This window comes from Elaeis guineensis, chromosome 9 (assembly GCF_000442705.2).
Source record: "Elaeis guineensis isolate ETL-2024a chromosome 9, EG11, whole genome shotgun sequence".
Taxonomy (NCBI): Eukaryota; Viridiplantae; Streptophyta; class Magnoliopsida; order Arecales; family Arecaceae; genus Elaeis; species Elaeis guineensis.
In genome coordinates this window covers 5,938,292-5,962,749 of record NC_026001.2, presented here as the reverse complement: position 1 = coordinate 5,962,749, position 24,458 = coordinate 5,938,292, and the positions used below count along the sequence as shown (strand labels likewise).

The 24,458-nt window shown below is 36.1% G+C and overlaps 2 protein-coding genes across 2 annotated transcripts; one reads left to right on the top strand and one right to left on the bottom strand.

Annotated features, from left to right (window-relative positions):
* Nucleotides 1-6,937: 6,937 nt before the first annotated feature.
* Nucleotides 6,938-14,833, bottom strand: LOC105036919 (putative box C/D snoRNA protein SPCC613.07). The gene is made up of 6 exons (XM_073243691.1): nt 14,614-14,833; nt 13,202-13,546; nt 12,882-13,086; nt 8,756-8,824; nt 8,387-8,519; nt 6,938-8,306 (listed from the first exon to the last, which is right to left on the bottom strand). The coding sequence occupies exons 2-6, from the start codon at nt 13,428-13,430 to the stop codon at nt 7,623-7,625; spliced, it is 1,320 nt and encodes a 439-aa protein (XP_073099792.1). The 5' UTR covers nt 13,431-13,546; nt 14,614-14,833; the 3' UTR covers nt 6,938-7,622.
* Nucleotides 14,834-19,646: 4,813 nt separating this feature from the next.
* On the top strand, nt 19,647-20,294 carry LOC105051968 (uncharacterized). Its single transcript, XM_010932630.2, has one exon. It carries the CDS (start codon nt 19,647-19,649, stop codon nt 20,292-20,294), a length of 648 nt encoding a protein of 215 aa, XP_010930932.1.
* The last annotated feature ends 4,164 nt before the right edge of the window (nt 20,295-24,458 follow it).

Sequence of the window (24,458 nt, the reverse complement as noted above, 5' to 3'; positions counted from 1 at the left end):
GAGAGAAAGTAGAGAGAGAAAGTGTAGATCCCCTCTGTATTGGGATGAAGTGGGTGAAAAGAAATTAATTGGTCCTGAGTTAGTTCAAGATGCCAGAGACAAAATTTATCTAATCAAGAGAAGACTCAAGGCAGCTCAGGATAGACAAAAGAGTTTGGCAGATAGAAAAAGAAGAGAATTAGAATTTCAGGTCGGTAATCATGTTTTTCTAAAAGTATCACCTACTAAGGGTGTCATGAGGTTCGGGAGGCATGGCAAGCTGAGTCCGCGATATATTGGACCTTTTGAGATTTTAAATCGAGTAGGAGATGTTGCATACGAACTAGCCTTACCACCAGATTTATCCAAAGTACACAATGTCTTTCATGTTTCACTACTGAGGAAGTATGTACCTGATCCAAACAGTGTGATAAAGTATGAGCCATTGCAAGTTCATGAAGATCTAACCTATGAAGAATTTCCTCTGCGAATTATTGATCGAAAAGAGCAAGTTCTAAGACGGCGTACCATTCCATACGTAAAGATTCATTGGAGTAATCATGAAGAGAGAGAGGCTACGTGGGAGCTTGAAGACGATATGAAGCCGAGATATCCACACTTATTTGAAAATGAAGGTATGTTAAATTTCGAGGACGAATTTTTTTTTTAGGGGGGTAGAATGTGATAATCCGGCCCAATAGAGGCCCAAAACCAGCTCAAAGCCCATCCGAAAAAAAAAAAAAAAAAAAAAAGAAGAGAAAAACAGAGCAGGAAGACTCCCGATCGGAGTCTTCCTCTTCTCCGATCAAAAATCGGAGTCCTAGGGCCATTAAAAGACCCTAGGACGAACCCTATAAGAAACTCCTCTCTCTCCTCTTTGGGTAGACCCTTCAGTCGCCGTCGATTGCCGGAGATTTCCTCCGATTTTTCCGTTTGAAGCCGTGACTCCTCGACCCGTGTTCGCCGCGATTTCTCGCCAGTGGGGGTCACCGGAGGTTGTGGTAAGGTCTCCCTCCTCTCCCTCTCTTCTCTCCCTTCTTTCCCGTGCCGGTGAGCACGATGGCCGGCGACGGGTGTCGCCGGATTTAGTTGGAGAAGAAAACCCCCTGTTCGCCGTCTCTTTCCTATGATTTTCCGGCGCCGACGGTCACGCCGACCGTCGGCCCTGGTCTCTCCGAACCCGGGAGAGTCGGCCGTTGCCGCCGGCCACCACCGGCCATGAGATGGCCGTGATCGGCCGATCAAGGCACGGGGACCTCAAGGTCCCCTGTTTCGGCCCAATGAAAGCCCGGGAAGAAGAAGAAAAGAAAAGAAAAGAAAAGAAAAAGGGAAAAAGAAAAGAAAAAGAAAAGAAAAAGGAAAAAGAAAAGAAAAAGGAAAAAGAAAAAAAAAAAAAGAAAAGAAAAATATAATAATAAGAAAAGAGAAAATTTTCTTCTCTCCCCTCTTTTTTCCTCTCTTTCTCTCTCTCTATTGTCTCTCTCTAAAAAGAAAAAGAAAAAGAAAAAGAAAAAGAATATATATATATAAATATATAAAAAAAAAGAAAAATAATAATATATATATATGTGAGAGAAAGTTTTTCTCATCTCTCTCTTAAGTCTTTCTCTCTCTAGAATTAGACTTTCTCTCTCTACCTTCTCTCTATATTTTCTCTCTCTAAATTTTCTTCTTATTTTTTCTCTCTAGACCTTTCTCTCTCATTATGGATTTCGTCTCTCTAGGGTCATTCTCTCTCTGATTACATCACAGACCCTAGGATAAACTTGAGATGAAAATATGATGATTTGGGACTGCTCCGAAATTCGTGCAGTAGATCGGATCCCGATCCGATTCTTTTTCGAAATTGATAATATCGATAAATCCATATTAAGTCATCCTGATATAACCTCCTAGGGCCATTAAAAGACCCTAGGACGAACCCTATAAGAAACCCCCCTCTCTCCTCTATGGGTAGACCCTTCAGTCGCCGCCGTTTGCCAGAGATTTTTCTCTGATTTTCCCGTTTGAAGCCGCGACTCCTCGACCAGTGTTCGCCGCGATTTCTCGCCGGTGGGGGTCACCGGAGGTTGTGGTAAGGTCTCCCTCCTCTCCCTCTCTTCTCTCCCTTCTTTCCCGTGCCGGTGAGCACGATGGCCGGCGACGGGTGTCGCCGGATTTAGTTGGAGAAGAAAACCCCCTGTTCGCCGCCTCTTTCCTATGATTTTTCGGCGCCGACGGTCACGCCGACCGTCGGCCCTGGTCTCTCCGAACCCGGGAGAGTCGGCCGTTGCCGCCGGCCACCACCGGCCATGAGATGGCCGTGATCGGCCGATCAAGGCACGGGGACCTCAAGGTCCCTGTTTCGGCCCAATGAAAGCCCGGGAAGAAGAAGAAAAGAAAAGAAAAGAAAAGAAAAAGGGAAAAAGAAAAGAAAAAGAAAACAAAAAGGAAAAAGAAAAGAAAAAGAAAAGAAAAAAAAAAAAAGAAAAGAAAAATATAATAATAAGAAAAGAGAAAATTTTCTTCTCTCCCCTCTTTTTCCCTCTCTTTCTCGCTCTCTATTGTCTCTCTCTAAAAAGAAAAAGAAAAAGAAAAAGAAAAAGAATATATATATATAAATATAAAAAAAAAGAAAAATAATAATATATATATATGTGAGAGAAAGTTTTTCTCATCTCTCTCTTAAGTCTTTCTCTCTCTAGAATTAGACTTTTTCTCTCTACCTTCTCTCTACATTTTCTCTCTCTAAAATTTCTTCCTATTTTCTCTCTCTAGACATTTCTCTCTCATTATGGATTTCATCTCTCTAGGATCATTCTCTCTCTCTGATTACATCACAAACCCTAGGATAAACTCGAGATGAAAATATGATGATCTAGAACTGCTCCGAAATTCGTGCAGTAGATCGGATCCCGATCCGATTCTTTTTCGAAATTGATAATATCAATCATGGTTAATCTATATTAAGTCACCTTGATATGACCTCTGATGATCTCAATCATGATTGCATTTTTAAAGGATACGAAGATTCTCTCTCCACTTTCTCTCTCTACTTTCTCTCTCATGATCGACTTTCTCTCTCTAAAAAAAAGATCTATGAATCCTGTATCGAGTCATGCCTTCATCTTTTAGAAGCTTATATTGATCTATCAAGATGATCTGAAGTTGCTTTGATATCCGTGCTGTATGTCAACCTCATCTGATCGTATCAAAGATCTTTCAAATTTATTAAAGAACCCTATTGATTGATCTTGACTTTAATTCAATTTGTACCTCACGATTTCTTGATCAAGTCACTTGAATCTGACCTTCAGATCAGAGATCCTGAATTGCCCTGGTATCTGAATGGTCCGACACATCCGGACAACAGTCCTCTTTCCTTATGATTTAATCTTGTTATATTTATGGAATAGAATTTGATAATGATTTGATATTTTAAATAGGATTAGCTGATTCTTCTAACGAAGTCCGAAGATCTAAGATGAACGAGGTAAGTGGATCTTATGCTCCTTATTTATTTTTAAATGATCATGTTTTTATGCAAAGAATTGCTATTGATGAAATCATAATTTTTCATAAAATAAGGATCGGCATATGTGATATGAAAGAGGATATTTTATTATGAGCATTGATTTTATGAACATGTTTTATGAAAATAGCATGATTATGAAGCATGAATTTCATTGTTTTTCCATCTATGTATATGTATGCTTTAAGAAAAAAGATATAAAGATTTCAAAGGCTCTCAGATGACTATGAATGAATCCCTTCGGGAAGGTCGACATCCGGAGCTAGCATCCACACGAAACATGATCCTGCCAACAGGTATAAAGTTGGCACATGAATTAAGAACTCTGTCGATTAAGAAACATGGTCCTGTCACGGGTATAATAGTGACCTTAGTACGAATATCTGTGAGCAATGTTTTGAAACATGACATGAATACATGATGAAAATGATTTACGATTCATGATTGTGAAATATACATGATTTATGCATGCATGATGGGTTTAAAACTTATTTTGTTACATGCTCTATGAAATGCTTTATTTTGTATTATCTGTTATTTTCTAAATATTGCATTATCATGAAAAACCCATGCTTGATCCGATAAGGAAGTGCAAGTTCTACTTACTGGGCTAGTGTAGTTCATATTCTTTTTGTTTTCTTTTTTGTTTGAATAGAGAAATAAGGTTAGGATCGGCAAAAAAGAATTCAAGCTTGAAGATCGGCATAGCAAGCTGAAAAATTTGACAACAGAAGTTTAATTTATTTTATAATCATGAATTTGTAGATTCGGGTTAGTACTTGCTTTTGGATTTAGATGCTCTGAACCCATATTGATTCGATTATTTGATGAATAATAGAATTGAATCTTTTTATTTGACGGATTTTAGATGATTATGATGAATTGGCTTCGTGTTATCGTGGGTTCCATCCCTCGGTAGCATGGCCGTGTTATGTCTCGGATTTGGGGCGTGACAACGAAAGCGAGAGAGATAGAGAGGGGGCGGATTTCATGTGGTGGCCGGGAGGTGGGAGGTGGAATTACGGATTTTACGAAAACGAGAGAGATAGAGAGGGGGCGGATTTCATGTACGAGAGAGGGTTTTAAGTTATTTAAACAAGAGAGAGTTTCAGATATTTTTTTTTTAAATTTATATCATTTTATTTTTTATTTGGGCCGGATAAAAATCATCCAATCCGGGCCAAATCCGTCATCCATGAGATCGAAAAAATTGCCACCCCCATCTCAAATTATGGACGTGCATGCTTGAGGCAAAATCCCAATCGAAACCTAAAAACCCCCTCCCATCTCCTTTATGCTATTTTTCCTCATAAATCTTCGAAAACAAAGAATGAAAAGAAAAGAAAATGAAGCAAAAAAGAGAAAAAAATGATCAATCTACATGAAACATGCCTTATCTTTTAATTTTTTCCATCATTCTTTTGTTTTGGTTGCTTTTTCCTATCTTAATCAGCCCAGAATGTGGCAGATTCCTGTGTTCTAGTTTGATGGGTCAGTCTAATCCAATCTAACAGCACGCACTCAGATATATTAATAGCAGTTTTGGATATTTTCCCTGCACACTCCTCTTCCTTGACCAGAAAAAGAAAAAGAATGAAAAGAAATTGCTTATCATATTAAAATAAGGCTATGTTTGGACATCTGTATACAAATTTTTATGCAAGAGAACAGTGTCATATCAAACCATCAAGTCTACCATGTAAGGTGCCATATCGAAGAAGGAATTAGAATGTACAAGGAACGGTGTTTTTTTTTAAAAAAAAAATCTGTTCTTGTTTTAATATGTTTTGTTTTATTCTTAAAACAGCAAACCACCCCACCAACCAAAAACAATTTGCAAACTGCACTTCATTTTATTTCAAACTTATGTTTAAAACTTAAAATAATTCGGCAATTCAGGTCAATTTGAATAGTTTGTTTTGAACAACAAAAGTAATATTTTTAAAATGGAAACTACAGATGGTTATGTTCTGGATTTTCAACTTACAGACATCACAAATTTTTTGTACGTCACCTTCATATTTAAAATGATGAAGACGGCATTAACTCATGCATTCCAACTAGAGATTGTGAAATTGGTATCGAAGGTGCATATGAAATTTTTGGTTTTGTTTAACTATTTGATGTCACAAGCAAGGTCATGCTCCATAATTTAAAACATAGGGTTTCTTTGGATGAGTCATGCTTTTTTTTTTTTTTGACAGAGAACAACAAGAGGAAATTGGTGAGAAAGGTTATTTAGTTAAGCTTTATCATTAAGAATGATATATAATGTATAAGGATTATTGGTGAAGCTATACTCAAACATGCATTGTCTTAATATTGTTCTTACATTAAAGTTTTGTGATGTTGGTTACGGGGTGATATTATGGGTGATATTATATTAATGTGATCATTTTAATCTAGCCCTAGACATCAGCATATCTCTCATATAGTTTAAATAAAAAAAAATTCCCACTAGTTGATGAGAGGCTAAACCTAAACCGCATGCATGGTGGAGTACCAAAATAGATGCGTGCAACATAAAAAATTCCCACTGAGAGGCTAAACCTAAACCGCATGCATGGTGGAGTACCAAAATAGATGCGTGCAACATAAAGTAGCGTGCACGTGAATGAAAGAGAAGGTGAGCTCAGAAGTTCAAAAGAGCTTCATATCTGGATTCCGGTCTTTCGCATTGACAACCTTTTAGGTCGAAATCTTTTAGTGGATGGACGCAAGATAAGAAAGTACTCCCGTAGGTGAATAGAAGCATTTTTGTCCCCACAATATTTCCATTATCATCATCTTCTCTGAAAAACATATTCCACTAACATCACGATCATTTTTTTTTTTTTTTTATACGGCCGTAACGGATGGAAGATATTTACGGATGCCAATGCTCAAATTTAAGTGGTGACCATGAATCATCAATCACGCTTGTGGATAAGTTCGATGTGTCTGACAGCAAAATTCTGTACAAATGCTTAAATGGAAGTTGACCACAGCTGAAGTCTATTCTGACCACTTAAATTTAGGTAATGACTTCAGTTTAATGGCATTTCTGATAAAATCCTTGGTGCTCAAGAAGTGTCAAAAGAGAGGAGAAAAAGAAGGTACAAAACCGGAAGAAATGGAGCTTAGCATGCAAGTTAAGTTGTCAAAGGAGAGTTTTTATCAGAGATCATTCAAAATAAGTTATATAGATCACACAGAGTCTGGAAATAGTCACAGAATGATCAACAATCAAATATTTTACACATGCAAATTGATGGGAAATATAAACTATCAGTTCTTGTTTCTGCTTCAATATACGAATCATCATCAATGGTTTCTCATAACTGTTTACCGAATGAAATAGGGCCTTTTGCTCCACAAGAAAAGGGGGAAGTGGTCCATTATTTGCTTAACTGATGCCCAACAACTATAGCAAAATGGACTGGAGCATTATATCGTGTGGCCCAGTGATGAAGCTATAAATACGCATCTTAGAAATTGTATTGAAAAAATTAATAGGACTGAAGTGAACGATTAAAAAAAAAAAGCAACAGTAAAGCTGTATCTATACCAACATTAATATAAATTCATTGCTTCAAAAACTTCATCACAATATGCCGTGAGGTAAGCTGCTGGTTCTCACCGAAGCTAAAACTCTCAAGAAGCGACACAGCAGTGACATTGCTGACTGGAAAGCAATCTCGGAGTTGTCATGCTAAGGAGGCTGGAAGTGTCAAACAAGAAGCAACTGAACCACCCCCACCCCCACCCCCACCCCCACAATAAGTTCCGGATCATAAACAAAATGCAAGCTACAGCTGAATGTCCACTGCTATTTTGATTCAGTGTGACTATCCTGCTAGTGAATATGGATTAGATACACATTGATGTGCTAAATTGTGGTCTGCATCAAGTATTGGATCTCTATTTGTCATAACTCATAACCATGATAATTCACTTAATGTTGCTTAAAATAAACCTGCAGTCATATCCAGAATCCACAACTCACTGTTGCAGTAATAAGTGCCAGCAGAAGAAAGTTCAAAGTTCAAACCAAAATGAGCTGATTCAAATGATACAACTGCTTCAATAGAAATGCCGGTTCAGAATTATGATGTCGCATCTTTCTCTAGAATATAATGATGTGTATCTTCGGTTAATTGGGAGTTGGAATCTCCCCTTCCTCTAATGCCTCTTCCATTAATGGTTCTCCACCAAAACCCAGGAGATTCTTTCTTTCTTGTGATTCATCTTCTTCACTGCACCCACTGTCCAAGCACAGAAAATCATCAGGATTAATTTCCCCAATTAAGTCTGAATAAGCATCTTTCACTTCCTGCTGAAAGTCAAATATTTCCTCCTCAGGAAAATTCTTTAGATTTGCACCACTACTGGAATGTCCACCACTTTCCTCCACCTTTGCTCCACACTTACTGCTAGAAATAGGTTTTAAATATTCAGCAACTGCATCCGACATCCGCTTACTAGGGCGAATAAGTCCTTTCTCGGATATGGTCACATTCTTAGGAATTTGAGTATTATTACAAGGCTCCAAAATTTTGTGATCCATAAGATCCACAACCTTCGTGTCTGAAAGCATCTCACCTTCTTCTATTTCCTCCTCTCTAAATGAAGTACCCTTTGGGCTTTGGTTGCTGCCGGGAGAATCAAGAGGTTCCTCGTTCTTACAAAATGACCTTGTGTCCTTCTCGATTTCAAAGTTATAGCAGTGTGAAGGAAGAAAAACATATATCACAGGATACTCTACAATAACAGAATCCTTCAATTGCAGACCTATTGGATCCTTTATGTTCAACTGACGAAATGGTGACATGGCTCCCTGCAAGCACCAGAAAAGTTGCCCTCAAATATTATTTGAACTTAAGAAGTGAGAATTTGTGACAATTAAACATATAATACCTTAGCATTCTTCCGAAGGAAAAACTTCAAATCATCCAAGCGTACATTGCAAAATGGCCTCAACTGATTGTTCCATGGAGTAGGTGCTAGATGTTTCTCAATGACAGAATACAAGCTCATATTTTCACGAATACTGGAAGAATGAAATTGTAATCTAAGTTTGCATGGCCTCTTTCAAATTGATGCTTAAAGCACACAAGACACAGTAGTAACAGTCTAAACATAACATGCCACCAAAGAATGTCTAGAGATTCCCAGATCCATAGCAGAACAAAGTAGGGTTCTTTGATAATAAATCCTTATTTGCCTGGCTTTGAGAGGATTTGGCATATATTAACGAAAGAAGGTGGCCACATGTTTTAAACTCACCTGTGGTCAATTAGGATGACATCTGTCGAGTGAAACCTCCATTCAAGCGTCCAATACATACAATTCTTCCTGGACAAGAGTATGCGATGATGTAAATACAAAACCCAACCAAATGACAAGATAGTCAAGAGAGCAATTTCTAATATAAAATGCATATTACTTTATTGACTGAACTACAAAGGGAAGATGTTTAAGGATAAATATTTTTTTTTTAAAAAAAAGAATGAAGAAAATGCTCTGAAGAAGTTACTATCAGAACTTTTTGTATACCCCGCAGTGGCCAGCTGCAGAGAACCCAAATATCAATATGGGCTTCTGTCACAACCTAAATATCAATATGCCTATAAAAAAGAGCATGGAACAACTTATTCAAGTATCATTCATGATGTCATTATTTATAATGTCTAGTTCTGTTATACATTTCAACCAGCATTTTGAAAGGCTAGCATTGTGAATGTTGTAAACAATTTTTTTTTAAAAAAAAAAGTGTAAACACACTGTATAAATATTTAATAGATGTTATGGTAAAGATTAGTAGCTAAGAAAGTATCATTATAAGGTGGGGTGATGAGATATATATAACAACAACACCAAGCAGATAAGCTGCAAATATATTTATGAATCAAATTTGCAAAAGAAATTACAATTGTTCTTAATATAATGAGGAAAAGTCTTTTGGCGGCCAAGCATTGGCAATGCAGCTTTAAATATGGCATTTTAACACCAGTCCTGATGACACTGGTTAACATGTTCATAACACAAAAGGACCATAGGAGGAAAAGAATTGAAAATTAATCTCTTTTTAATTGGAAATAATTGGTTATGCAGTCTCACCAATACCATAAATGAACATACTCTATTTGCTTGGTCATCATGTAACTGTCATTGTTAAAAACTGGAGTATAGAATTCATATAGGATAGTGGTGAAGGTTCTATTACTTATTGACTGAGAGCCAGGACCCTGACAATTTTTGTCCTTAACAAAGAATTGCATCAGCTTCAACTACAATTCTCCATTGAGAAACAAGACCTCAATGTCATCTGAACTAGATAAATCTATATTATATATAAAAGTACTGGTAATTTCTGTCCAGAGACAATCTGATCCATTGAATCAAAATTTAAAAAAAAAAAAAAAAATCAAGGCCATCAAAACTATAACAAAGGAATTCTAATAAAATTAAAACTCAGATTGGAATGCTCTGAGGTAGTGATATTAAGCAACTGATTTCAATGACTATAGAAGAAATGGCTTTGTAATATGAAGCTTATGTTAATGTTCTCAAAGCAAGTGCCCTTTTAAAATTTAGAGTCACCAAGGAGACCTTAGTTATCGCATAGCAATCTGTCCTAATGAAGATATTTACTTTGTTTTCTTATGGTATCTAGCATGTACCGTATCATCAATTAATTAGTAAGTGCGGCCAAATTCCAAAAAGAAATTGGCCATGTTTAATGAGTTTGTAGATGTTTAAATATATCTCTAGGAAACGAATCTTTTTGATCCTGTGCAGATTACGGGAAGCAAGTTTTGGAGATAAGAATGAGAAAGAGGTGACCAACTAAAGAAAAAAGAAAGAAGGGACTTTTCCAATGTAACATAGAGAAGAGATTCAAGCTGTAAGTAATACGGTAACCATAAATGCTTAACTTATCTGGTTGCCTTTTAATTATATGGTAATCACAGGAAGAGGCTTTACAACCCAAATGTCTGTAAGTTTTCTGTAAATTGCCTGTGAACATCCATCATGAATCAAATCTTAGTTGTCCATACAAGTACAGCACAGCATAAGCCACCAGTAAAGATTTGAGCCGATTTAATTGGTCCCGACCAAATTAAGTAAAAATTGTAGAGATTAGTTCTGAAATTGAAAAAAATAAAAAAGTTTGGCTTGATGACAGTAAAAAGGTTGAGAAGTTGAGATCATATAAAAGGGAGACTAACTATTGTGATTATGATGCACCTTTCACTCATTTATTCCTTAGGTTGGGCAGCAGCTGGGCCCAATTATATAATGCACCCCCAATGCTACATCACGAGCATCCTGTGCTCTATCCTGCTGTATGCTAAACACTCCATTCTATCATGCTCATGTGAGAACAGGTGGTCAGAAATCTCTCTGTCCAGCCATCTCACAAATAAAATTTACCTTGAGATCCATGGTTCGTCGCATACCTAGGTAATGTAAAACAGCGTTCGCCAGAAAATCCATGTCCTCATCTTCTCATCTTGCCCTACAGCATTCGTCAGAAAATCCATGTCCTTAATTCTCTCAATGACCACGTTCCCACTTCCATTTGACAAAAAATGATAAAAATGACCAAAAAGATGGTGCCCACATCTATGTAAGATGGCATTTGCTGTCATTCTTGTTAGAAAACCATCATTTTCCTGAGACCCTCAGATTCCCATGCTCCTGTTCTTTCAACTAACTTACACTAAAACTAATTATTCTTTGCCTAGAAATTAGCTGTGTTTAGGTTTTGATAAATCTAAAGGAAACGCTCTTTTCATGAGCTGAGCCTCTTACAAGCTTCAATCCATCCTATCTCCATTAAGAACTGCATATTTGCAGAAGTAAATGATGTGGAAAGACCTTTAAAATGACGGATAACCATGAAACTGCGTGCAAGTATCAACCATGACCAGCAGTTTCCGATAACAGGATGAGAGTGGTAGATTCTCTTATCCCTTTTGAGACGGTTAATTGAACTTTGATTGGATCTACTATCACTCACCCTTTCTAATTGATTTTGATGCCTTGCCCAAGTTTCCCAAAACTTTTGTATTTTAAGTGTAAATACTGCCTATCATTTCAGCGACATTGCATTGAGACTTTTTTTTTTTAATAGCACTTTAAATGAAAAGTTTAAGAAATTATTTCAACAATGGGCAAAATTGTCACCTTCCTATATCAGGTTCTTTGGACAATTCCTAACTGTACTAAAAGAATCTTCTGCTTAAGTCATGCCTTGCAAAATCTGTAGAACTTGTTACCTAATTATAAATGTTTTTATCCTCTTGCACACTTACACTTACATAGCTTTATGATAACCCTTGAGGCTTAATTGTCAGAAGAAAATAACTTTGTTATCATAACCCATGTTGACATTTTAAAGTTTCACTAGAAACTGAACTTCACGTCTAACAAGTGCATGGCTAGAAGTCCCTTTTGCCAAATTTTTCTATTCTTGTCATTATCTTCAGCAATTTTTTGCTTGAACCAGAGACAATCAAGGTTCACTGTCTCGGTATTAGACCACATCTTAATACCATGTTGGCACATTGTCAATACACCCAGTTGGAGAGTCGATTCAGCATATAGAGATTCCATGTGCCTCCTGTACTGCATCTCGGTTCAATAACAGTACCATATAGTACGTTCCAATATGGGAGGGTACACACCATTATGGCTAATCCTGGAGATAATTAATAAATAGAAAAAAATTGATTTTATTTCTTTTTTCTTGCAGTCTTCTACACTGACAATTCTGCCTCTTCCGCCAAATAAGAAATGCCAGGAAGTTATGAATTTGAACCTCCAGATTATGATATCTTCGATCATGATATGTCCTTCTGCTAATTGTTAATGGACCGATACAATAAACTTGTGTCTCACACCAATTCAGCAATATATGTTTCAAATTTTATAATTTATGAAGAATAATAACTATTGATCGTAATAGTTCCTATTATACACGTGCATAATTACTTACTAGTAAAACAAAAATCAATACATTGGTTTTGGCGGTTGGTTTGAGTGCTCTCTTGAAAGGGGAAAAAATCACTCCTCAAGAATTTTAAGCTTCTGTGCAGGAATTGCATGGCCATGCCATAATCTACAAGTTAAATATGACAAAATAAAACTTATATAGCAAAAATATAAAAAAAATCATATGCAAATTATAAATAAGTAGTTCACATATTTTCTCTAAAAAAGATGTTTTATTTTTTTTTTAAAAAAAATTCCAACATGCATGGCATGGCCCACTACACTACTTAACAGATCATATCAAATTTAAAACTAATATCAATCTAATAATCTTTACTTCTTAGAATCAAGAATTCCAAAATCAATAAAAACACAGCAAACAAGAAAATCTAGAATATAAAGATAAACAAACCTCTGATCATATCTCGTTTGGTTCTTCTCCCTCTTCGACATGCCAGGCGGGAGAATCATAAGCCGAATCCTCCGACGGTAGGCCGCATTCCGAAGCAAACGGAGCCTCACCGGCATCTTGTTAAACCTGAACCCCTCCCGGAACTCAGCAAGCATCCGATGGGCCGAATCTGTCACCCTCTTCGTTTCCTCCAAAAGTTTGTAATCTTAACCCATCCAAATCAAACAAGTCAGCAAGAAATCCAATTAGCAACTCAAGAAACAATCAAACAGGCAATAAAGATTGAAAAAGAGAGCAGGGACGAGGGAAGAGAGGCCAACCAGAGAAGAGACGATCGTCATCGAACCGGGAGAGGGGGACAAACTCGGTCCGATTCCTCTTCCCTGTGCAACTGGTGTGCTGCTTGTGAGATTTGACACATGGGAGGCTGCAAGTGAGGAGGGAGCAACCCGGGCAGCGGTACTTCCATGGATTGGAGCCGCACTCCTCACAAAGAGTTGGCTTCTTGGGCTTAGGATTTGGGTTTGGAGAGGCTTCTAGTTCGGCCATGGCGGAGGTGGGATTTGGAGGACGCAATGGGAGAGAAGAGAAGCTTCAGGTTGCAATACTTCTATTTCGAAGGCGAATACCAGTTCGAAGGGTTTAGGGTTTACAGGGTCTCCGGCCTACAAATGTCAAGCCCATTATTAAATTCATGTTTAAAATAAAATATCTAAAAAAAATTTAAAAATATAAAATCTATAAAGGATGGAGAATATAACTTGCTATTATCCAAAAAAATCGCATAATGTACTAAGCATTTTGCGTTTGTGAGCACACATATGGTGTGAGAAGCATAACATACATGATTCTTTAAACATAAATCAATCAATTTATTTTTTTGAAAAAACAAAATCTATGAATTTAAGAATAAAGATATGATGATGAGATATTGGAGAAAATTAAAAAAAAAATAATATGTAAGAACTTATATTATAAATCATCAAATGTTTTATTAGCTATCTTTATTTGCTACATAATCATTATATATATATATATATATATATATATATATATATATATATATATATATATATATATATATATAATATACATTTTATCATATTAAACTACACATAATCATTATACATATAGTTATTGGTTTGCTAGATATTGGATTTCAAGAGTTTGACCTTTTGTTTTGTCTTCAAAAATCCTAGATTCTTCTTAGGGAAGAATGGAAAATGGCTGGGATTTAGTGTGTGTTTCAAGATAACGACTCCCAAATTAGGACTGGCAATGGCTCCGATATTGATCAGATCGGCCGATATCCATGCCTGTCTCAGTATAACCAAATCAGTCTCTCCGTTCCACATCTCCGCCGCTGCCCCACCACGACCACCCACGGCCCATCTCCAAACCCTACAAACTATCATGCTTCCACCAAGCTCTCAAAACCTCAAGCGGCCAAATCATACCTCCACAACATATGCCCGAGAAAAAACCCCAACCGGAACCTAAAAATCGAAAAAGAAGCAAAAAAAGCATTCTATGTGGAAAAGAACCCTTCTGCCGTTCACACCGCGACAACTCGCACAAAATCTCAAATGCTCGAGACAAAACCCCAATCGGACCAGCAAAACCCCAATCGAAACCTAAAAAACCCCTCCCATCCCTCCAAAAACAAATAATGAAATGAAAAGAAAAAGAAGCGGAAAGGAAAAAAAATGATCAATCTGCGAACAGGTCTTACCGTTTAATTTTTCCCATCTTTCCTTTGTTTTGGTTGGTTTTTCCTATGTTTTTCCCCGGTGCTTTCTCTGTTTCTTCGGTCCTCAGGAGTCTCAGTCGGGTGGGAGGCTTGGAGCGGCCGAATAGGGAAGCCTAGATGATGGTTTTGTCGGAATGTAGGGTCTCCGCCGGTAGGGCTGGGGGATATTGGGGTGGCCGGGGGGAGGGGGGTGCGGGTTTTATGAAAACGAGAGAGATAGAGAGGGGGCGGGTTTCATGTAAACGAGAGAGGGTTTTAAGTTATTTAAGCAAGAGAGGGTTTCGGATTTTTTTTTTCTTAAATTTATATTATTTTATTTTTTAATTAGATCAGATAAAATTCATTCAATTCATATCAAATCGCCCATAAGATCAAAAAAATTACCACCCCTATGCCAAATTATAGATATGCATACTTGAGGCAAAACCCTAATCGAAACCTAAAAACCCCCTTCTATCTCCTTTAGTGCTATTTTTCCCCACGGATTTTCGAAAATAAAGAATGAAATAAAAATAATAATAATAAAAAGAAGAAAAAAAATGATTAATCTATATGAAACATATTTTATTTTTTAATTTTTTTCATTATTTTTGTTTTGATTGATTTTTTCTATGTTTTTCTCTGATGTTTTCTCTATTTTTTTCAATTTTCAGGAGTCTCAACTAGTTAAGAGGCTTGGAGCAACCGAATAAGAAAGCTTAGACGATAGCTAGAGTTTTGTTGGAACCTTAACTGTTGGGCCTCCACCGTTAGGGCCAGAGAGGGAGGGGGGTATCAGGCCGCTGCTAGGATTAGGGGGAGAGGTGGAGTGGGGATCCGCCAGACCACTACAGCACCGCTTGAATATCGAGATGGTCGAGAGGAGGTGCGGGTTTTATGTAAATAAAAGAGGGGCGGATGTCATGTAAACAAGAAAGAGATTTTTAAGTTATTTAAATAAAAGAGATATTATTGAAGTGGGGCATATCATTATTCATATCCGATCCAAATTTATTTTGGATATTTTTTCTAAAACTCATACCACTCCGTCTCTTAATCAGCTCAGATAAAATCCATCTGATTTGGATCGGATCAGATCATATATCCACTGGATCAAAAAAATTGCCATCTCTATCCCAAATTGTAAATATAAATCAGAATAACAAATACAAAGCTATTTGTACATGGGAATGAATCAAATAAAATAAATCAATTAAATCAACCAACAATCTCAGAGACAGAGACATCCATTGGGCAATCTCCATAGCAATAATGGCTGTTATTTGCACAACCAAGTGGTGGATTGGAATATTTGAGAAATCAAATATTAGCCACTATAACGATCATGGTGAGTCAGCATTATATTTTCTTATAAACTAGTAAAAATGTAAATGCAGGTGTATGTTTACGTCAAAATTTTGAGCAAGATTTGTGTGCTAAAAATGATTGTAATCTGGTTAGTATTGAGAAGTATGGTGTAAAAGATTAATATATTCACTTGTTAATCAGTAGATTTTTATAACTATAAGAAGTTCTAAAAACTTGAATCGTAGAAACTTCAAATCCCAGGCACACAAGTACACTAATAAAAAGGATTAAACAATCTAGGAGTGATTTGACTCATTATAACATCCCGCCATTCATATTTTGCGAGTATCAGATAATCAAATGACAAAGGGATATGTTTGGTAAATAGATACTATGCTTTTCGGCGATCATCAAAAAAGGGTAATCAACTAATTCTCTCTCCTAGAAGGTATGTTCAATGATATGGATACTTTGTTTTGTCTAAGATCACCAACAAAAATGAAGAACTAAATAATTCTATCTCCTAAAAAATGTTTATAAATCATAATTGATTACTTGTGCTAATCTAAAATAATTTACAACATCATTATCATTTAAAAGTAACAAGTGGAAATATAACGATCGAAGTAACAGGTTTAAATTATAAACATGTTACTTTTGGAAGTAGGCAATATGATATTAGGAGTTAGATTTCTTAAGACCATTTGACTAAAAGCTAATAGTATTTATAATGGTTTTGAAGAGATGGACATTGCTCAATATTGAAGTTAGCTAGCAGGACTGTTCAAGCGAAGGAAAGGCTTTAGTAAAAGCTAGCAGGAGCCCTTTATGAACCAGGAGATTTGTTAACGTTTGTTAGATTTATTTAGACAGCTAGAAAAATGACCAATATATTCCTTTCAATAGCATATCTAATAAAAGCGAATAGGATGTCTCATTTACATCAATTTTAATGAGCAGCAACGAGGTGGAAGCTACCGTTTAATGACTGCAATGCAAGCAAAATAGCTTGTTTCTATGTTTGTGAAAGGGCAAGTCTGCGTAATTGAGTCTAGTGGGTTGGAATAACTAAGTAATTGAGAAAGAGATGAGTTACCAAGTTTGGACGTACATGTTTTCTCAAAAAGAATTGATCACATATGATGATTTATTTTAGATCTAATTGTCACCACAATAAATAAACAAATCTAATGAAAGATATATCCTCGTTTCCATCTCATGTTCTTGGTCTTCCTATTAGCTTCTATTAGATATGTTTTGTTAGGTGACTTGGGATTTGTTTTATTGTCTCATGTGCTTGGTCTTCCTATTAGCTCTTATTAGATATGTTTTGTTAGGTGTCTTGGGATTTGTTTTATGGGACTCAAGGATCCAAATATGTAATACCTAATCCTAATAAACAAGCCCATCAAGATTTGGCCCACCAAGCCCACGTGAAAAAAATTTTAAAAAAATCTAGAACGAAGACTCCCAATGGGAGTCTTCTTCTTCCCCATGTCCGATTAAAATAAGGTCTCCTAGGACAAATAAGAATCCTAAGAAGAGCTCTATAAAACCTCTCTTTCCTCCTTCATGGCCGGCCACGACGAGCACTAATTTCTTCCTCTTCTTTCTTTCGAATTCTCCCATTGAAGCCGCCGACGTCCTCCTCGTGTTTGCCTCAAATCCTTGCCGGAGACCTCATAGGAGTCGGAGGTAAGCTCCGGCCCTCCTTCTTCTCTTCCTTTCCCTCCTTCCCATGGCATCGCGCACCCTCATCGGCTGCGGGTTCGTCAGAAATCCCATAAAAACAAACTCTATTTTTCTCCTATTTGACTGAACTTTGTTCTTCCTTTTTCGACCATTGGCACCGTCGTTTGCAACGTCTCACCCCTAGATCTGGACCCCACCTCTCTACCTATCTTCTCCGAAGGTCGTGACCGTCGGTGATCGGCCAATGATCGAAGAAAATTCAAAGTAAAGGGAGCGGTCCCCTATTTTTTCGAATATTTTTTATTTTCTTTGGCCTACTGCCTGACACCAGCCCTCACGTGCTCCATCACCGTCGGCCAGACACCCGCCACCCACTGTCGGTGATTCGATCGTAAACCACTAAACCTCCAGGCCTTCCTCCTTTGATCGGCTAATAAGGTGAAAAGAGAAAGAAAAAGAAAGAAGAAAAAGAGAGAGAAAAGCTCTTTCTCTCTCTAAAAGTCCCTCTAGGATTCTCTCTCTTTTTTTCTCTCTAAAATTTCTCTCTCCTACTTTTTCTCTCTAAGAAAGACCTATACATCTTGTATCGGGCCATCATTTTCTCTTTTAGGGACCCTTGTTGACCTCAGCGAGATGATTTCAAATCAATTTAGTGTCCGGATGGTCTATCGGACTAGTCACCTAGTCAACCATTTTTTATTATTATTTAATTTTATTGAATATATAGAATAAAAATTGATTATGATTTAATATTTTAAATAGGATTACCTAATTCATTTAAGGAAGACTAAAGCTCTAGGACGGTTGAGGTAATTGGATCTTACGCTTCTTAATTATTTTTAAATAGTCATATTTTTCATGCAAAGAATTATTGTTGATGAAATCATATTTTTCATAAAATAAAGATTAGCATATGTGATATGAAAAAGTATGTTTTATTATGAACATTGATTCCATGAATGTGTTTTATAAAAATAGCATGATTATGAAGCATAAATTTTATGATTTCTCCATCTATATATATATATATGTTTTAAGAAAAAGATATAAAGATTTTAAAAACTCTCAAATAGCTATGAACAAATTTCTTCAGAAAGATCGACATCCAAAACTAGCATTCATATGAAACATGACCCCACCAATGAGTATAAAGTTGGCACACGAAACAAGAACTCTTTAATTAAGAAACATGACCCTGTCATGGGTATAATAGTGATCTTAGCATGAATATCTGTGAGTAATATTTTAAAACACAACATGAATACATGACAAGAATAATTTATGATTTATGATTATGAAATATACATGATTTATGCATGCATGATTGATTTATGACTTGTTTTATTATATATTCTATGAAATATTTATTTTTATAATATCTGTTACTTTCTAAATATTATATTATCATAAAAAACTTATGCTGGATCCGATAAGAAAGTATAAGTTTTACTTACTGGACTAGTGTAGTTCATATTCTTTTTATTTTTTTTTATACAGAAGAATAAAGTTAGGACCGGTGAAGAAAATCCAGGCTTGGAGATCTGTGAGAGCTTAAAAATTTTGTAGTGGAAGTTTATTTTATTTTATTAATCTTGAGACTTGAGTTGATATTTGCTTTTGGATTTAGATGCTCTGAATTAGTTTGGATTTAATTAAATATTTGAATTAAATTTTATTATTACTTTTATTTATGATACATCTGTTATTGTATTTAAGAAAATAAATATTGACTTCATATTATCATGGGCTATATCTCTTGATAGTATAGCCATGTTATGTCTCGAATTTGGGACGTGATATTTTATGGTATCAAAGTGATAGGTTTGATCATAAATAGAACTTAAAATCTAGCAGTAGATACTTAGGTCATGTATAGTTAGATTCTGGCTTAATTGAATAAAGAAGGATAAATTTTATTAACTATACTACTATCCTGTTATAGAAATGTAATAATATTAAATTTTAAATAGAAAATGATGAGCGACAGGAAGGACGAAACTTTAACAAATATGGCTATTAGGATAAGAGGAGCAAGAATGACGTCGCGGAGAGTTGCCAACCTACCGGTTGAGCGGGCTCCTAATGCACCGGCCACTCAGATAGACATTGCTAATGTATGTCAGGTGGTGGCCCAGCTTATCCAGCAACAGCAGACACAAATTGCTCTTCGACCTATATCATCTATGGAGTCATACTATAAGAGATTCAGAAGGCTCAACCCATCACTATTTGAAGGCAAACCTGATCCTTTGATTGTAGAGATATGGATTCGAGAGATGGAGAAGATGTTCGATATCTTACAATATCCCAAGAACGTGAAGGTCAGATTAGCCGTGCTTATGTTGAAAGAGAATGCTGAGTTTTGGTGGACTACAATAAAAATTATCTTTGGAAATAATAATGATCAGCTGACTTGGAAGGAGTTCAAAGAGATATTTTATGATCAGTACTTTCCTGAGATAATGAGATTGATAAAAGAGAATGAGTTTCTTGCTTTGAAGCAAAAAGATAACATGACAATATTGGAATATGCCAACAAATTTAATGAGCTAGGCCGTTTCTGTCTCCAACTTATGAATTTCGAAAGGAGCAAAGCCAACAGATTTGAACAAGGTCTAAGATATGGAATTCAGTTCCGTCTATCTTCTCATATTTTCAATGACTACAAGGACGTACTGGAATGAGCTTTGAAGGTGGAGTCAGAATTAAAAAGATCAAATTTGAAAAGAGGAGATAGAAAGAGGTCAAGATCAGCAGAAAATTTAAAGGATCAGTATAAAAATCTCAAAAATAATAACTCTAATAAAAAGAAAGAATCTACATCCTATTCATACTGTGGCAAAAATCCTAGCAGACATTGTCTCAAAAGATAGGAGTATGCTTCTCATGTGGTGAGAAAGGACATACGGCTTGTGATTGCCCAAATAAGAAAAAAGATGACTCGAGACCTACCAGACCAGCTGATCAAAAATAAAAAAAAAATGCACGAATGTTCGCTATAACCCAACAGGAGGCCAACGCAACTGATCAACTGGTAACAAGTACTATCCCATCAATTTCATAGGTGCTCGTGTGCTATTTGATTCCAGTTCTTCTCACTCGTTTATATCTTTCAAGTTTGCTACTTTTTGAATTGTATGTCTGATGAATTGATTGAGCTGTTATATGTTAGCACATCTTTTAAGAACATTGCTATTGCTAACATTATTTTTAAGAATTGCATAATCCAAATAGGAAAAAGAGAATTAGCAGCAGATCTGATTCAATTAAATATGCATTATTTTGATATTATTTTTAGGATGAATTGGTTATCCTCATATCATGATTGATTGTTTTGAAAAAAGAGTAGTATTTCAAATTTCGGATGAGCCACAGTTCTTCTTTCAAGGTGAAGCTTTTAATGTGAAACCCAAACAATTTAAGCCTTCTTCAAGTATCATTTCAGTTATGAATGCAAGGAAGGCTTTAAGGAAAGGATGCAAGGTATTTTTGGCCTATGTAGTAGATTTCTAGAAGGAAAAAATAAAGTTGGACGATATTCCAATCATCAAAAAAATTTTGATATTCTTTCAGATGAGCTACTTGGGCTGCCTCCAGATCATGATGTTGAATTTAAACTTGATATCACACTGGAGACTGGATCTATATCAAAACCTTCTTATCGGATGGCTCTTGTGAAATTATGTAAATTAAAGGTTCAACTACAAAAATTTTCGGATAAGAAGTTTGTCCGACCAAATATATCATCATGGGGAGCTCCTGTGTTATTTGTGAAAAAGAAGGATGGGAGCATGCGATTATGCATTGACTATTGAAAGTTGAACAAAGTAACTATGAAGAATAAATATCCTCTTCCTTGAATAGATGACTTATTTGATCAACTACAAGGTACACAAGTCTTCTTCAAAATTAATTTATGATCCAATTATTATCAACTAAGAATTAAAGATGAAGATGTGCCTAAGACTGTATTCAAGATCAGGTATGGTCATTATGAATTTTTAGTAATGCTTTTTGGACGAACCAATGCACTGGCTGCTTTTATTGATATGATGAATAGAATCTTTAAGCTATATCTGGATCAATTCGTTATTATTTTTATTGATAATATTTTAGTTTATTCTAAAAATAAAGAGAAACACAAGAGATACTTGAAGATTGTGCTACAAATCTTGAGGGAAGAGAAGCTCTTCGCCAAGCTCAGTAAGTATGAGTTCTGATGGGACAGTGTCGTCTTCCCCAGCCATATAATATTTAAGGAAAAAATCTTAGTCGACCCAAAGAAGATAAAAGCCATGATGAATTGATCTCGTCCAACTAATGTGACTGAAGTTAGAAGCTTCTTAGGCATAGCTAGTTATTATAAAAAATTTGTCGAGAGATTTTCTCAAATTGTAATTCTTCTAACCCACTTGACTCAAAAAATGGATAAAATTTGAGTGGAGCAGTAAATGTGAGCAGAGTTTTCAGATTTCGAAGCAATGATTGATATCTGTCTCAGTTCTTACTTTACCTTCTAGTAATGGAGGATTTATCATTTATAGCGATGCTTCCAAGAAGGGGTTAGGCTGTGTATTGATGCAGAATAACAAGATGGTAGCCTATGCTTCTCGACAACTGAAATCCTATGAGCAAGACTATCCGACATACGATTTGGAGTTGGTAGCTATAATATTTGCCTTGAAGATTTGGCGATATTATTTATATGGAGAATCATGTAAAATTTTTACTGACCATAAAAGCTTAAAGTACTTATTTACTCAAAAAGAGCTAAATATGAGGCAAAGAAGGTGGCTTGAAGTATTAAAGGACCATGATCTAAATATTAAATATCATCTTGGAAAAGCCAATGTGGTGGCAGATGCACTTAGTAGGAAATCTACAACAAATGTGATGGCCATGCTTTCTACTCAGTGATAAATTCTGGAGGATTTACGAATTGAAGTGATCGGTACTAATGTTAAGAATGTGTTAGCCAATAAAATGGTACAATCATCATTGATTGAATGGATAAAAGTGATCTAACAAAATGATATTCGTTTATGTCAATTTAAAAAAGACATGGAGAAAGGGTTGTGATCTGAGCTTAGAATTCATTCAGAGGGTACTCTATATTTTGGAAACAGATTATGTATACCTAGAGATCCCGAACTAAAGAAGAAAATTTTGGAGGAAGCTCATAAATCTCGCTTCTCTGTTCATCCTGACAGTACAAAGATGTACAGAGATTTAAAACAATATTTTTGATGGAACAAAATGAAGCAGGAGATAGCTCAATTTGTATCTCGATGCTTGGTATGCCAACAAGTGAAGATCGAACATCAAAGACCTGCTGGTTTGCTAAAATCATTGGAGATACCAGAATGAAAATGAGAGCATATTATGATAGATTTCATCACAGGACTTCCAAGACAGCAAGAAAGAACGATGCAGTGTAGGTGATTATTGATCGACTTACTAAATCAGCCTACTTTTTATCCTTTCGAGTTGGTGCTCCACTTGATAAGTTATCACATATGTATATTGATAGAATAGTGTGTCTGCATGGTGTTTCGATAAGCATTATGTCTGATCGAGATCCACGATTTGTATCTAGATTTTAAAAAAGTTTTCAAGATGATATGGAATCGAATTGAGGCTTAGTACTTCTTTTCATCCTCAGATCGATGATCAATCTGAAAGGACAATCCAAACTCTTGAGGATATGTTGAGAGCTTATACTTTCGATTTTGGAGGATAGTGGGATGATCACGTGACTCTAATAGAATTTACTTATAACAACAGTTTTCATTCTAGTATCAAGATGGCACTCTATGAAGCCTTATACGAAAGAAAGTGTAGATCTTCTTTGCATTGAGATGACATTGGTGAAAAAAATTATTGAGTTCAGAGTTAGTTCAAGATGCTAGAGAGAAAATTCATCTGATCAAGAGAAGACTCATGGCAGCACAAGATAGACAGAAGAGTTGGACTGATAGAAAGAGAAGAGAATTAAAATTTCAAGTCGGTGATTATGTTTTCTTAAAAGTATCACCTACAAAGGGTGCTATGAGGTTTAGGAGGCATGGCAAGCTAAGTCCACGCTATATTGGACCTTTTGAAGTTTTGAGCAGAGTAGGAGATTTGCTTACAAACTAGCTTTACCATCAGAATTGTCCAAAGTGCACAATGTCTTTCATATTTCACTGTTGAAAAAATTTGTGCCTGATCTGAATAATGTGGTAAAGTATGAGCCATTGCAAGTTTATGAAGACTTAACCTGTGAAGAATTTCTCCTCTAAATTATTGATTGAAAAAAGCAAGTCCTAAGACAGCGCATAGTTTCATATATGAAGATCCATTAGAGCAATCATGAAGATAAAGAGGCTACTTGGGAGCTTGAAGATGATATGAAGTCAAGATATCCTCATTTATTTGATAATGAAGGTACACTAAGTTTCGAGGATGAAATTTTTTTTAAGGAGGGTAGAATATAATTTTCAGTCCTAATAAACAAGCCCACCAAGCCCACATGAAAAAAAAAATCTGGAACGAAGACTCCCAACAGGAGTCTTCTTCTTTCCCGTGCCCGATTAGAATAAGGTCTCTTAGGGCAAATAAGAATCCTAAGAAGAGCCCTATAAAGCCTCTCTTTTCTTCTTCATGGCCGGCCACGGCGAGCATCAATTTCTCTCTCTTCTTTCTCTCGAATTCTCCCATTGAAGCCGCCGATGCCCTCTTCATGTTTGCCTCAAATCCTCACTGGAGACCTCATTGAAGTCAGAGATAAGCCCCGACCCTCCTTTCTCTCTTCCTTCTCCTCCTTCTCATGGCATCGCACACCCTCACCGACTGTCGGGTTCGTCAAA